This window comes from Charadrius vociferus, unplaced genomic scaffold, assembly GCF_000708025.1.
Source record: "Charadrius vociferus isolate BGI_N301 unplaced genomic scaffold, ASM70802v2 scaffold15, whole genome shotgun sequence".
Lineage (NCBI taxonomy): Eukaryota > Metazoa > Chordata > Aves > Charadriiformes > Charadriidae > Charadrius > Charadrius vociferus.
In genome coordinates, this window is record NW_009650064.1 from 4,337,549 (window position 1) to 4,350,543 (window position 12,995).

At 34.5% G+C, this 12,995-nt stretch overlaps 1 protein-coding gene across 1 annotated transcript in view; it reads right to left on the reverse strand.

The window, feature by feature from the left end:
- Nucleotides 1–12,995, reverse strand: part of VPS13B (vacuolar protein sorting 13 homolog B (yeast)) — a 502,169-nt gene that overhangs the window by 191,432 nt on the left and 297,742 nt on the right. The window contains 4 exon segments of the mRNA XM_009891830.1: nt 5,163–5,571; nt 7,772–7,838; nt 9,336–9,450; nt 10,562–10,733. Coding sequence (XP_009890132.1) covers nt 5,163–5,571; nt 7,772–7,838; nt 9,336–9,450; nt 10,562–10,733 — 763 coding nt within the window.

Genomic DNA, 12,995 nt, shown 5'->3' on the forward strand with positions numbered 1-12,995 from the left:
CACAAGGACTGAAACAAGAGAATCTGAAATCTGACACATATACAAAGAACAAGATGTAGTACTGGACAGTAAATTCCACATCAATAACAAAATTACTCCAAGAAGAAAAATCTCTGCTTTCCACTTCATCTCCATCATATTCAAATTTCAGCCACATGTACAACTGCTTCATTTTAAAAGCAGCAGTCATATTAGATAGAAAACCAAAGTCCTGCGCAGAAAAAAATAGCACCACATTTCTTGTAGTAAGTAAACTGTGAAGATTCCTTGCAGTAAACTCAGTCTTTTCCTGTATCTCCTTCTCAGCAGACACAGACCTACACAAAGCATTTGGATAAGCTTCTGCTCAGAAGACTTCATAGTGACTAGGAAGCTCCCAAGGAACATGTGATGCAAACTCAGAGTTCATCATCTGAAGTAAAATGGTTCATTTCAACACCACTATGCCACATAACAAGAAAATTCTGAGAGACTCTCATATATGAGTTCTGAAAAGAACATTACAGTAGGAGAGAAGAGTTTAAATATTTTACTGAAGGATTAAATGCTTGGTGTGGAAAGAACCAGTGAAATCTATGAGCTTAAAAAATGGCTTCTCCAGACCCGTTAATGTCTCTCAGTGACTAAGACACCATGCTTTGCAGCTATATATATACACATGTATATTTTTGAACCGATAGAAGAAATCACAGAATTCCCAGACATTCTAATATGATATTTTGAAACTATTGTAGGGAATACCACAGTAAATATGCAGCAGAGTGGTAACACAAGTTCTGACACATAACTAAATCAGAACACTAGGGTTTTACTTAAAAGAACCTCATCTATTTAAAAAGCAAAGTCAAATCCTTTAGTCCCCAAAGCAGAGCAAAACCACATAAAAATGGTTTGGTTGCCAGAACTAAGGTAGAAAGGTAAGCTGACAACAAAATCCTGTTTGTGACTAAATAAGAAACCATATTTACAACTTTTAGATCAAAAAATGAGCAAGGCATGGTACTAAGTATTAGGATTCCTGCTGCTGTAACACTTAATGTGTTGGATTTTTTTTCCTGATACATAAGAAAAAGGAGCGAAGGTATTAAATATACTTCAGATTGTAATTGCAACTTAATTAGGTGGCAAATGTCTTATTCTGATAAGTGGTTTGTAATAAAATATATCTTAGGCTAAGAATTTTAATTCATCTCTGACACTGAGCAAAGCAAAACAAACACAGGACTACTCATCACAGTCTCTACTATGTCATTTGTTTAAGATTTTTTTTCAAGGCTGGGCATGGTTCTTCTGTGTACAGCCTCTTGTAGGTCAAGGAATTAAGTCAGTCTTAAAGCAAAAAGAAGTACAGGCATTAATATTTTCAGCTGGTTTCTAATGAGTGGTAATCTGAGTCATGATTTAGGATGATGAATTCATACCTCTATTCATTAACCCATGAATTCTCCCATTAGCTTTTCAAAATATGGGAATAGTGTAGTAAACATCATCAGAGACATTAGAAATATTAAAAAAATTGGGGGGGGGAAGTCTACACTACACAATATAAGTACAATCTAGGAAAAACTTACTTACCCAAGTATAATAATGTTGTTCACAATGTCACTTGGTTCTACCCACTCATCTCAGCATTCTTTTTGGTGAGCTAAACACATCATGCTCTTTTCATATTTCCTTGTAAGGCTTCTCTCAAAGCACTTGATAAACATTTGTGGTGTTTTTCAGCACCCTCTCCAGTTTTATCAATTCCCATTTTTATAATAGAAGGCAAGTTAGACATGATATTCCATCATCTGCCATATGCAGAAGTACAGCTACTGCCCTTATTTCTTTTCACTAAGTTCCACTGTGACGCTTAAGCTGTTTTCAGCCACTTTCTCAGGATAGTCTCTCCAGTCCTGAAGATATAGTCTGCATAAAGATTTTCCTTGATATATAACTTTAGCTTTAGAAGATTTAGTATATTTTCTACAAGCAGTGATGTAAGCACAGTGATCCAGATGCATGGCCTATAGAGTCCTTAACATTATTTTCCTCAGTAAATTCTTTGCAACATATGCTGATGCTAGAAGCAATGATTTTATAGTTACTTTCAGATTATTAAATACCAATTTCACTTATTATTTCCAAATGACAATTTATTTTTTTTAGACTTCTAGCTAGCCATTTTTAATTCATTTAACATTTCCACAGATATCTTATGAGGATGTATTTAAATTAGAATACCATGAGACAGACTGTCAAACTCCTTACAAAAGTCTAAGCATAAAATCTTTGCAACGTTTTATCAACTAAGCATTGTAAGCATAATCAAGAATGGAAATCAGACATGTTTAACAAGACTAATTTTCCATAAAACTATATTTATTATCGTGTAAGAAGTATGTAACTCTTTATTAACTGAATCCTGTAATAGATTTTTTTTTTCTCCTTTACGTTCTCTGAGGGAGAGCAATAAAACTACCTGTCTTAATTTTATTTGAACATCACACTTCTCATTTTACTAAATATACCTTCAGCTGTCTAAAACCTGCTCTTCCAAGGTGTGTTAAAAATTAGCCTCAGAAGATTAAGACCCTGAGCACAAGTTACTCTGATTTGAAACTCTTTAATAGTAAGCAAAGAGGATGTTACAGACCATATGTTAGGACAGACTTCAAAGTAGGGACTCATGCTCATGTGACAAGAATATATCACTTCTACAAATGCAGGACATACGTTTATTTGGTATGCCGCCTTTTCTTTTTCACTATCAACAAATTTGTCATGTCCTTTCTAGTGAAGCTTGATATTTTGCTCCAAGTACATATTAAAAAAAGTTCCTATTGTCCTCAAACCACCCAGATGTGGATTTTACCTGTCTTTACCACTTCTTATCAGTTTTTTGCAATTTACAATTTTTACTCAGTGTTCTGCTATGCAGTATGTCTGTTCATTATATATTGCTTTTATATATTTAGTTGTCTTTACTTCATCACAAAGTAAGCGTGGGCTGTTGGCCAGAGCTTGAACCACCGCTTGATGTATTAACAAATCAAACTCTGAGGGAAATCAGGATTGCTTATTGCCTAGGATAGAATGCTGCCCTCAAGTCCAACGCAAAAAGAAATGTTAGTTTGGTGCTGCTGCAAAACCCATGAAACTCAAGTGTTATAAAACTGTGGGGGCATATGCATGCATGTATATAAATTCCTCAGGAGAAAAATCATGATTTTGATTATTTCATAGTGTTTGTGTACCACAGTTCATGGTGCAAGTTTGGTTTTGGACTGCATGAATAAAGAACAGATTTGGTTTGGGTTTGTTTTGTTTTTTTTAACTCTATATGTAAAGTCACAATTGCATGTGTTTTTTTGGGGGAAGGACAGTTTCGGTAGCTATCACTAGGTACAAGGTATGAACAGCAGACGACTGACTAGAAGAGAAACTGAGGTCATTGTTTTTCTACTTTTACTGCAGTGATCACAACTTGAAACAGGCAAATCTTATTGGATTAAAAAATCAGCCTTAATCAATAAATGATGAATGAGGTGTTATAGGGACGCATCTCTACAATATATAACACTTTTCTGACCTAGCATACCAGCAACATGGGTTGTATTCAATTCTTACTCCTTATTATTGTTTCTAATTTCTATTGTTCTTGAAGACAATAAGCAGTAGAAGACAGAAGCAATTTACTTCACATGCAGAAACAGATGAGAGTTTGGGAAAATCTGGGGTGAAAGAAGAAACGCAAAAGAGAATAGTACTGATTTTCATAGTGATGATATTTCAGAATTTTCCAGTAGAAGAGGCTACCTGAATTCCTTATTAATTCAGTAAAGCTAATCTTTAGCATTATTCTTTAAAAGCATACACAGCTTTTCTTCCTAAATCCATGGTTAACCATGGCAATTCTGTTCTTCGCATGCATTTTCAAGCAAGGGATAGCAATAAGACAAAGTTTTTTATAATTTCTTTTTAACGATGTATACAGCTATAGAGCTACAAAAACATACTTTTAAAAAAAGATTTCCTTGACAGCATGCCCTAGAACTCCCTTCCAACCAGAATCATAATTCTTTCTTGCCAACACAGCCCGTCTAATTTTATCTTCCTGTGTTTTCAGCATTCCCAGTTGGAAAATTGTAGAGGATGCTGGCAAAAAAATGATCTATGTAAATTCTCACTGTCTGCACTTCTTGCAATTAGGTTATGAGAAAAATCTAAAGACTATACTCTTAGGATTATATTGCGTGCTAACTAATACAATGGTAAAAAAACCCAAAACATACCTATCGGACTTATGTAAACACATCATGTTACCAGTAAAACACTTTTCCCCCCACTTCTTTTTTTTTTTTAATCTCTAGAAGAATTGTTGGTAATGGAAGTGATCAAATTCCTGCTAGCTGTTGCCACGTGCAATTTTAAAAAAATTCTTTATTTACATATAAAGATTGTAATAGGGATGCAAATATATTTTATGTACAAAGGGAAAACAATTTGTTACGGAAAAGAAGTATCATCCATAGATCAAATGGCTACTTACTGTTGTTTGAAAGAACAGCTTTGCTGTCCACACCTCTTTAAACACCTGAAACCTTCTTATATAAGGGAGTCCAAATAGCTTCAACTAAGACTTACTAAATAAATTATAAACTTTATCATCTGTTGGGCATCAATCATAAGGTACGTTTTAATAACTTTTCCAAGCTGAACTGGGATATCTATCTGTTTCACTCTTGCATGGTTTTCTAGCTGCCAATTTCCACAAGAGCTAAGGCTCTAATGCTTACACTCCATCACTGGAACAGGTTTCTATGGAAGACTGAATGAGAGCAGCGTAATGAGAGCTGACACAAGAAACACCACTGCAGAACTGGGTTAAGTTCTCTTTCCGCAATTCTTGACTGACCCTCCCCCCCCCGCCCCCCCTTTTTTTTTTTATAATCATATTTAAAATGCAAACTATAAGTACTGTGAAAGCAAAGCTCAAGTAAATACCTAAAAAAACCCCCCTTTTCAGCAAGTCTGCAGAGAAGTAGCATGCATATTAGATCTTTCCTAACTCTGACCCTTAAAACTGAAGGCCCTAGCAACGGTCAGCAATTTAACGAAGTTAAAATACACACCTACACTACTGAAGAACAAAAAATCTCTAACATAAAACACTGTACCTTCTGAAGTATGACGATCTTCCTCATTTTTGGGAAAGAAGACTCTTATTACACCAGTGTTGATATAAATCAGAGGCAAGTTCCGTGATGTTAGAGCATGAGTCCTCATAGGTTGGCCCGGTGATTTTCTTTTCTCCTTTTGACTCCTCGGCAACCTGGCTTGAAAAATGCTTGCAATCGCATTAAGCAATGGAAAACAGAGGACCACATCAAAGGCCTGAGCAGAAAGAAGGATCTCATGAAGAAAGTGAGGAGAACCATCAGTGTGACCTTCTGATAGCTTGTGGAATGTTCTTCGTTCGTTTCTTGATATCAGTTTGTGCCGGACATTTTTTGTCACAGCTTTGGTATAAGTGAGAGAAAGAAATCCATGTTGTTGGTGTGAGCCATCTAAAAGTTTCGCAGTTGTCTGTTTCAGGGAAAAAAAAAATAAACAAACTGCTGCAAAAATGCACACATTTTAACATCAACCAATATTCTCTATTAGTTAGTATGTTTAGAGTTTGGTATTTTCTAATAGCTTTTCACTGTCTCTGAATAGTAGAAAAAAATCTCTTTCCTTTTTATGAATGAACAATTTGTCCACAGTGTGTCCACACTTCACTGTATGGCTTCAGCTAAAACTATGAATTGCTGAACATTTTTTTCTTTTATGATTATTTACATTGTATGAAATTCAAATCCAATCAGCCAAAAAAACCCCCATATATTCAAAAGTCTAAATTTACCAAACATTTTCTGATAATTTTTCACACAGTTGGAAACGTCTAAGACGTCACTTTGGACATTTTAGAAGTACTCCTTTGCATTGTTCCTTCTGTATGTGCAAATACCATAGGTGGTAAAATAACTCTTGGGTGCTGAGATAGCTTCACTCCATCTAAGCATAACTATGAAAACTATTAAGTATAATAAAAATTTTGATAGAATTCTGTAGGATTGTTTAAATATTAGCTTTAATCATGTCAGCACAATGAAAGCAACTACATTTTGTAAGTAGTCATTTCTTTCAGCATCTTAAATTTGATTTAAAACAATTAATGTAATTTAAACCTTGTTAACAGAGGAACAACATCTCTTTCTTAAATAAACAGGATACATAGCTGAAATGCTGAAAAACTGGAGGCTTTTATGATTAAGTGAATTAAAAAAAATGGTAAGTTAATTTTCTATAAGAACTGAAACAAACAGAGTAAGAGAAAGTATTACCAATCAATATTCATGATGAAAATAAATCAGACCACACAGAACTTCCACTAAAATAAAAAGATTTTATACAGCCATACCTTTGTGAATATAAATAGCCCAATGTCATGGGACATAATACTTCAAGGATAAACAGGCAAGATAAAAAGGGGTTAAATATCTCACACTGAGATATTGTGAATTAACAAGTAATGTTGCAAGAATTCAAAAGAAAGACTCAAATATGAAATTGTTAATTGTAGCATTACCATGATTTTAAGAAGTAATTTTAGAAGGTTGTATAAAGGTATATTGCAGTAATACAAAGTACTTAAATCCCTAAGTAGATATCAGAATTACATGAACAAAATGCAGTGTTCAGTACCGGCTTTTATATATTTGGTCTCCAAATATTAGTGTACGTGCTCATTTTTAATATTAACAAATCCAATTGACTTCAGTGGATTGCTGTTATGTACCAGCTTGTGAACCATCAACCCTCATTCCCATATTTACTAAAAAATTACTGACAACTATTACCAAAGGATAAGAGAGAAATAACACAATGAATATAATCCATACAAGCAATAAATATATTCAGTAAAAAAAAAAATAAATGTAGATCACAAGCAATTAAAGCCATTTGAGATTTTTTTTTTAACTCCAACTGGCATTTATTAGTGGAAGTTCTGTAGTAAAAAATTTAAAAAAAAGATTCTTACAGAGGGAAAGAAGCCAGAGAAATTACTGAAAGGGTCCTGCTTGCTGATGGGTCGAACCAACAAGGTACGTCTGTTCAGCTTGTCAGTACAGGAAAGGAACACACCTCCATATTGCCCCAGAGACCAAGAATCTTCCCCAAGGCTTGAGGTAATGAACAAGGCATGGAATAGGGGAAGACAAAAAGCAAAAAGAAAATAATTGCTGTAAGCAAAAAAAAAAAAATTACACTAAACTTGCACAGTCCTATGTAACTGCAAGATAAACCCTATGCCATACCTCTTCCTAAAAAGCTGAAATTCAATCAGATCAAGCAAAGAACTGGTAAAAAAAAAAAAGGAAACATCGTAAAATTTTACATGAAAGGACAACCTATAGCAAGAGGTCAAGTCACATGAGAATAAAAGTATAGTAAAATCCTGCATACAGAAAAGGGACTTACCCCCGGATTTTCAGCAGATGGCTTTATTAGAATGAAGAGGAGAATGATTACAAGAACCAAGAAACTGTGAACAAAAAGCTGTACTTATATAAAGTTACAAAATCATAGTATTATTTAGAAAAAAAGAGCTATTAAGTATTAAAACGTGCTTTGTACTACAGTTCTTGTAATCATTCTTTTTAACATATATAGAATAAAGAAAAATATGTTGCTTAAGAAGAGTTAATCAGGTAAACACCATAGTTTACTAAAGAAATCTCACCAAAAGTTTTTCTCTGCATTGTAGAAATATTCCTTCAAAATGTCCTGACTGCCAGTCTCCCCCTGGCCTGGAAGACAGAACGTTCACCTTATCTATTCTCTGCTTTTGGTTTTAGTCCACAGAGATTTAAAGATAGAGAAAGGTACTCTGAAGAGATTATGAGATATAAATAAGAACAGTAACAATTTTGTCAAGTGCAAAAACTTTTCTTTTTTAAAGCCTCAATATAACTTTAGCTAACAAGAACACCCTGAAGTTGAAAACATTTCTAATGGAGCATTAGGGTCCTGGGGGCGAAGTACCTTCTCTCAAGCTTTTCATAGAATCTGTGGACAAAGAAGTTTGTCAAGAGCACCTAGCTACTGGGATTCCAATGCATTTTAAAGCACCATGACTTGATTTTAAAAGACTTCTTTGAAATAAAGTACAAATTTTGATTAGCAAATATTACAGTATGTACAAACAAAAACTGCATTTGTAATTTAGACAAAAGAACAGGAATTCAAAATTTTTTTTAGACTGACCAGAGAAAAAGTCTCAGAAATGGTGGTGACTTCACAAAGTTGATACTAGATCTTCTTCATGTTGTACATAGAGAACAACGCATCCAATAAGACCTTGCAGACAGTGGCTCTTAAGTCAAAATGATCTGTTCTCTAAATATTTTAGTAACTTCCAATGCCAAAAAAGGTTCTGAAGCTTTTAGCTATTTTTTTTTTCTCCTCTCAGGAAGTAACACAACAACTATTCTATTTTCTCTTAATTTCTGTCTCCCATAACGGAATCTGTTGGTCTATGATGGCAAACGCTAACCCAGCTGATCAAAGACTACATAGGCTCACTTACATTTTGTCAAGACTAGTGTGTTCATGGCCCATACAAGCTAGAAGGTGGCACATGCAATCTCCCTACAGAGCTGTGCATCTAGGTGCCAAATGAATGCAGTCACATTGGTGCAGTAAACTATTCAACTAACAAGACTTGCTAAACCTGCAAGACATACAGTAGGCCTAACTACCTACCCTAAATGTACATAATATTGATGATACACTGGTTGACATTAAATCATTGAAATTTTACTTGGGCATGTCTGCATAACACTGTTGTGTCACACTGATGCAGATAATCAGCTTAGTTCCCTGCATTATGGTGTTGCTAAGCCACAGCAAAAGAAACAGCTCAATTTTTCAGAAACTTCTTTTTAATATCTAAGAGTATGGTACCATAAATCATTAAATATTGGCACTTGCTAACACATCATGAAGCAGTATTTAAGGAATTTCCCATTCAAAAGTTCAGCTAAAATTAATTGGTTTTGTCTAATGGACCAACAGAGCAGTAAGCGTGAAAAAACACTCTCCTGATTTATAATGATTTCTATGTATTTCTTTGCAATCAGACACAATTGTAAGAAAATGTTCTGATTTTTATTACTTAAAAGTTTAAAATTATTTTGCTGAAATCGAACAATTACCTTAAATTCAAGTTAAGAGTTAAGAAAAAAACCCCCACCTGCTGCCTTCTTTCAGCCTGAAATTAAAGCAGAGTAACTCCCAGGAATTACCTGTTTCTGTAATGGTCAATATTGAAGCTTTCTATTTTACATTTGATTTTGGTATAGACATCCTGCATATCCACTGAGGCACTGAGGTCTTCTAATTCACTGACAACACAAACTTCTACAACAGTCAAAGAAAATAAAAATTGTTAGTTATTAATCTGAAAATTATTAGTTATTAATCTGAAACTTGCAAATTCTTAAGCAACAACCGTATCTGAGTTGCTACATTTTGTAAATAGGACGATGTTACTTCTACTGAGAGTTTTTTCAAAAAGCACTTTTTGATTCAAGTGTCACACAGACAAGAACCAGAAAAAATCCTAGAATCCAATCTTTTTTTATACAAATTTGTAAAGAGGTTTTAGTTCAGATGTGTAGCGAGGTTTTAGTTCAGGTGTTCATAGTGTAATTCCTGAAAAGAAAAATGTAAAAAAGTATTTGCCAAGATATTTACTCAAACAATACCTGAGATTTCTTTCTCTCATGTAATTATTTTTTTTAAATCAAGTTCAAGTACATCTCCTTGAAAATTAGCTTTAGTCATTAGTCTCCTTATTTTTTAACATTTCTGTGAGTGTTAATAGCTAAGCAGACGTGTTTGCTAAGCAGCAGTGTTTGCTAACAAAAAAAATAAATATTTGAAGTCCTGCCGTACGTTTATAGAATCTGAATTCCTTTCAAACAATTACTATCTGGATGATAATCCAACTTTAATCTCAAAGAAAACCAGAGAAGCTGGGTACTACATATATTTATCTTTTCAACACAGAATTGAAACTTCTATGTTGAACTCCACATTAAACTTCCTATGAGTTTAAGGATTATACTATGATGACTATGTTAAATTTAAATTTGAAATTATCAATACAAAACTACATATCTATACATGGACAGACACAAAACATACTACCAACTCATATAAAAATGAAACATGATTGCTTCTATGGCAATAAATGCAGCAGTCTATTAAGTAACCAACTTATTTGCAATTTAATATAATAATCTTTCCACACAGAGGGGAAAGTTTATGTCAAAGGACAACACTGAATTCTGATTACATGCACTAACCTAACTACAGCTTGTCACTCTATTTTAAAATATAGATCCAACCCCTTATTTCTGCATTACCACGTTTAATATTGTCAAAAAATGCTCTGAATAGCTAATACTGTGCTGTAAAATAATGTATGGAATTTAAAATAATGTATTAGGGGAAAAATGCTGAATACCTGTGCCATTGTTTCTAGGATCAGGAGCAAACAATTTTATAGTAATTTTTGGCAACATCCACTGCATCCATAGGCTGACACGTCCACTTGAGACTCCAATATTACTTGTTGTTTGTTCCAATGTAATTGAATCTGAGAACGGAGAATCATCACCACCCTGAAGAGAATCACCCTATGAAACAGATGTAATAGCTGAGAAAAAAAAATATTGCTTTTCACCACTCCCCTCTTTTTCCTTCTGTCTAGACCGATGTAGATGCCCAGACTATATACATATAATTGCAGACACACTGATAATATATTTGAATTAAGCCATTTTTTAACATCAGGAAAAAAATAAAAGAAAATATATTCCCCTTTTCTTAGGTATAGATAATAGACTTAGGCAAAGATTATACGGTAAAACTGTACATTTCCATGAGTTAGTTCAGCTTGGCACAGTGAGCTTTCCTCATTAACTCTACACGAATGAAATAATATTATCAATGAAAAAACCATAGGCTGATAGGAATATTCTGAGATGCAATGTAGGAAGGGGGATAAGGAGGCTTGTGCATATCCAGAAGAGAAAGGAAGAAAGAGTAGTTGGAGGTGCCAAATGAAGAGCCACCCCGTATGACCATACACTTCTGTACTACATACACACTTGGTTTGGGTTTGTTTTTTTTTTCCCCTCTTCTTCTACTTGCCTCCCTGTGACTGGTTGGGAAAATGATTTCACGAAATAGTAGCTTTTTGTAAGAATTTGAAAGATTTTAGTTGCCACTATTTAACTATTTCCATTATTTAAAAAAGATGATTGTGACTTGTGATATTCTAGAATATATGATCTGTTGACAAATGAACTTGTAGAAGCTTCTGTGCCATCAATAATCTCCGTTCATTCACTAAAACATTAAGGGCTCAACAAAGAAGACACAAAGGTTAATGTTTTTAGGAAAAGAACATGACAGACGAAAGCTATACTGAAAATGCTGTTGCAAGGGCTTATCAGAGTCCTGCAGGCATATTCTGATAATTCTTGATGGCACAAGTGAAATATTTACCAGCCATAGGACTTCATCCTCCTCCTTTCCTGGAATTTACTGCCTCCAAATAGTAAAGGAAAGATGCAAACATATAATTTCTCATCAGCTCCTAGTGTTTACAGCCTATTAAACTGAATGCAATGGACACAAAAGCCACTAACGTCAACCAGAAGCCACTAAAATCCACCAGCATCTTCACTTGCAACTCCACCAACTGTTGCAAGTTTTCTTCACTACTCAAGCACAAAAGGAAAGAACCAAGTTGTTGCTAAGATTTACAGACCAATAATCACCCAAAGTCTTAATGAAGGTTTCGGGGATTAGGAATTGTAAATTATGATGATCAACGTGTTTGGGAATTTTGAGATTTGTCTAATGACTAACCGAGATGATTTATATGGAAAACACCCTGGAATCAGACCTACACAGAAAGCATTGCAGTTTGACTGAATCCATTTTAACCTGTCAGGCAAGAAATTATGATCCACTCCAGTTTCAGATATCCCAGAAAAACTTACTTTCAGTAGCAAAATTTAAGATCTGACAGTACTTGACTCATTTTTCAGTCCAAGACTAGAGAATGGGAGTATAGAAATTCTGTTAGCAATCTATTTTCTGGAATGGTAGAACTTACCCCAAACCAAATGACATAGCTCATATGGAAGCATTTATGCTGATATATCACATTTTCAATTAACTCAGGCCTACAGTTTAATTACAGGATTTCTACCATGTATACATGTTCTCTTATCACCAACCTAACTGTAAGAGAAGACAAGAAGGTAGGTCAAAATCTTACAAAAGTTTTGCACACAATCCATTGTGACTTTGGGCTATTTATTGCAGAATGAAGAATATGATTACCTTTACCACTTTCTTTTTCAGAAAAACACTGAAACACAGCTTCTGCTTCACCCTTTCAGCTCCATGTTACTCAAATTAACATTTACTGATTTTTTTGTTGTCCCAGCGAAACGGGACTATTTGTATTTATTTTTATATTTATTATATAAGGCATTATTGCTTACAGCTCTGAACAGACCACCTGTAGAGCCATAGGTGACCATCTTGTGAAAAACTGTTAGATTCCAGAGGTGCAAAATGTTAGCTGCTATTAATATGAGGTTTCTTAGTGGAGTATATATATATTTCAGTCTCCTTATCTCACTTTTGAAAACGAATGGAAAAAACCATCAGGCCACAGCTCAATTAAGACAAATCTTCAGGCTAAGTACTGATGGAGGGAGATGGTATATAGCACTGTGATGCTCATTCCATGGTGAAGTTACACATTTAAGGGGAAGGGGAAGAAGGGGAAGAAGGGGAAGAAGGGGAAGAAGGGGAAGAAGGGGAAGAAGGGGAAGAAGGGGAAGAAGGGGAAGGAGTGGAAGAACAGTAAATATAAG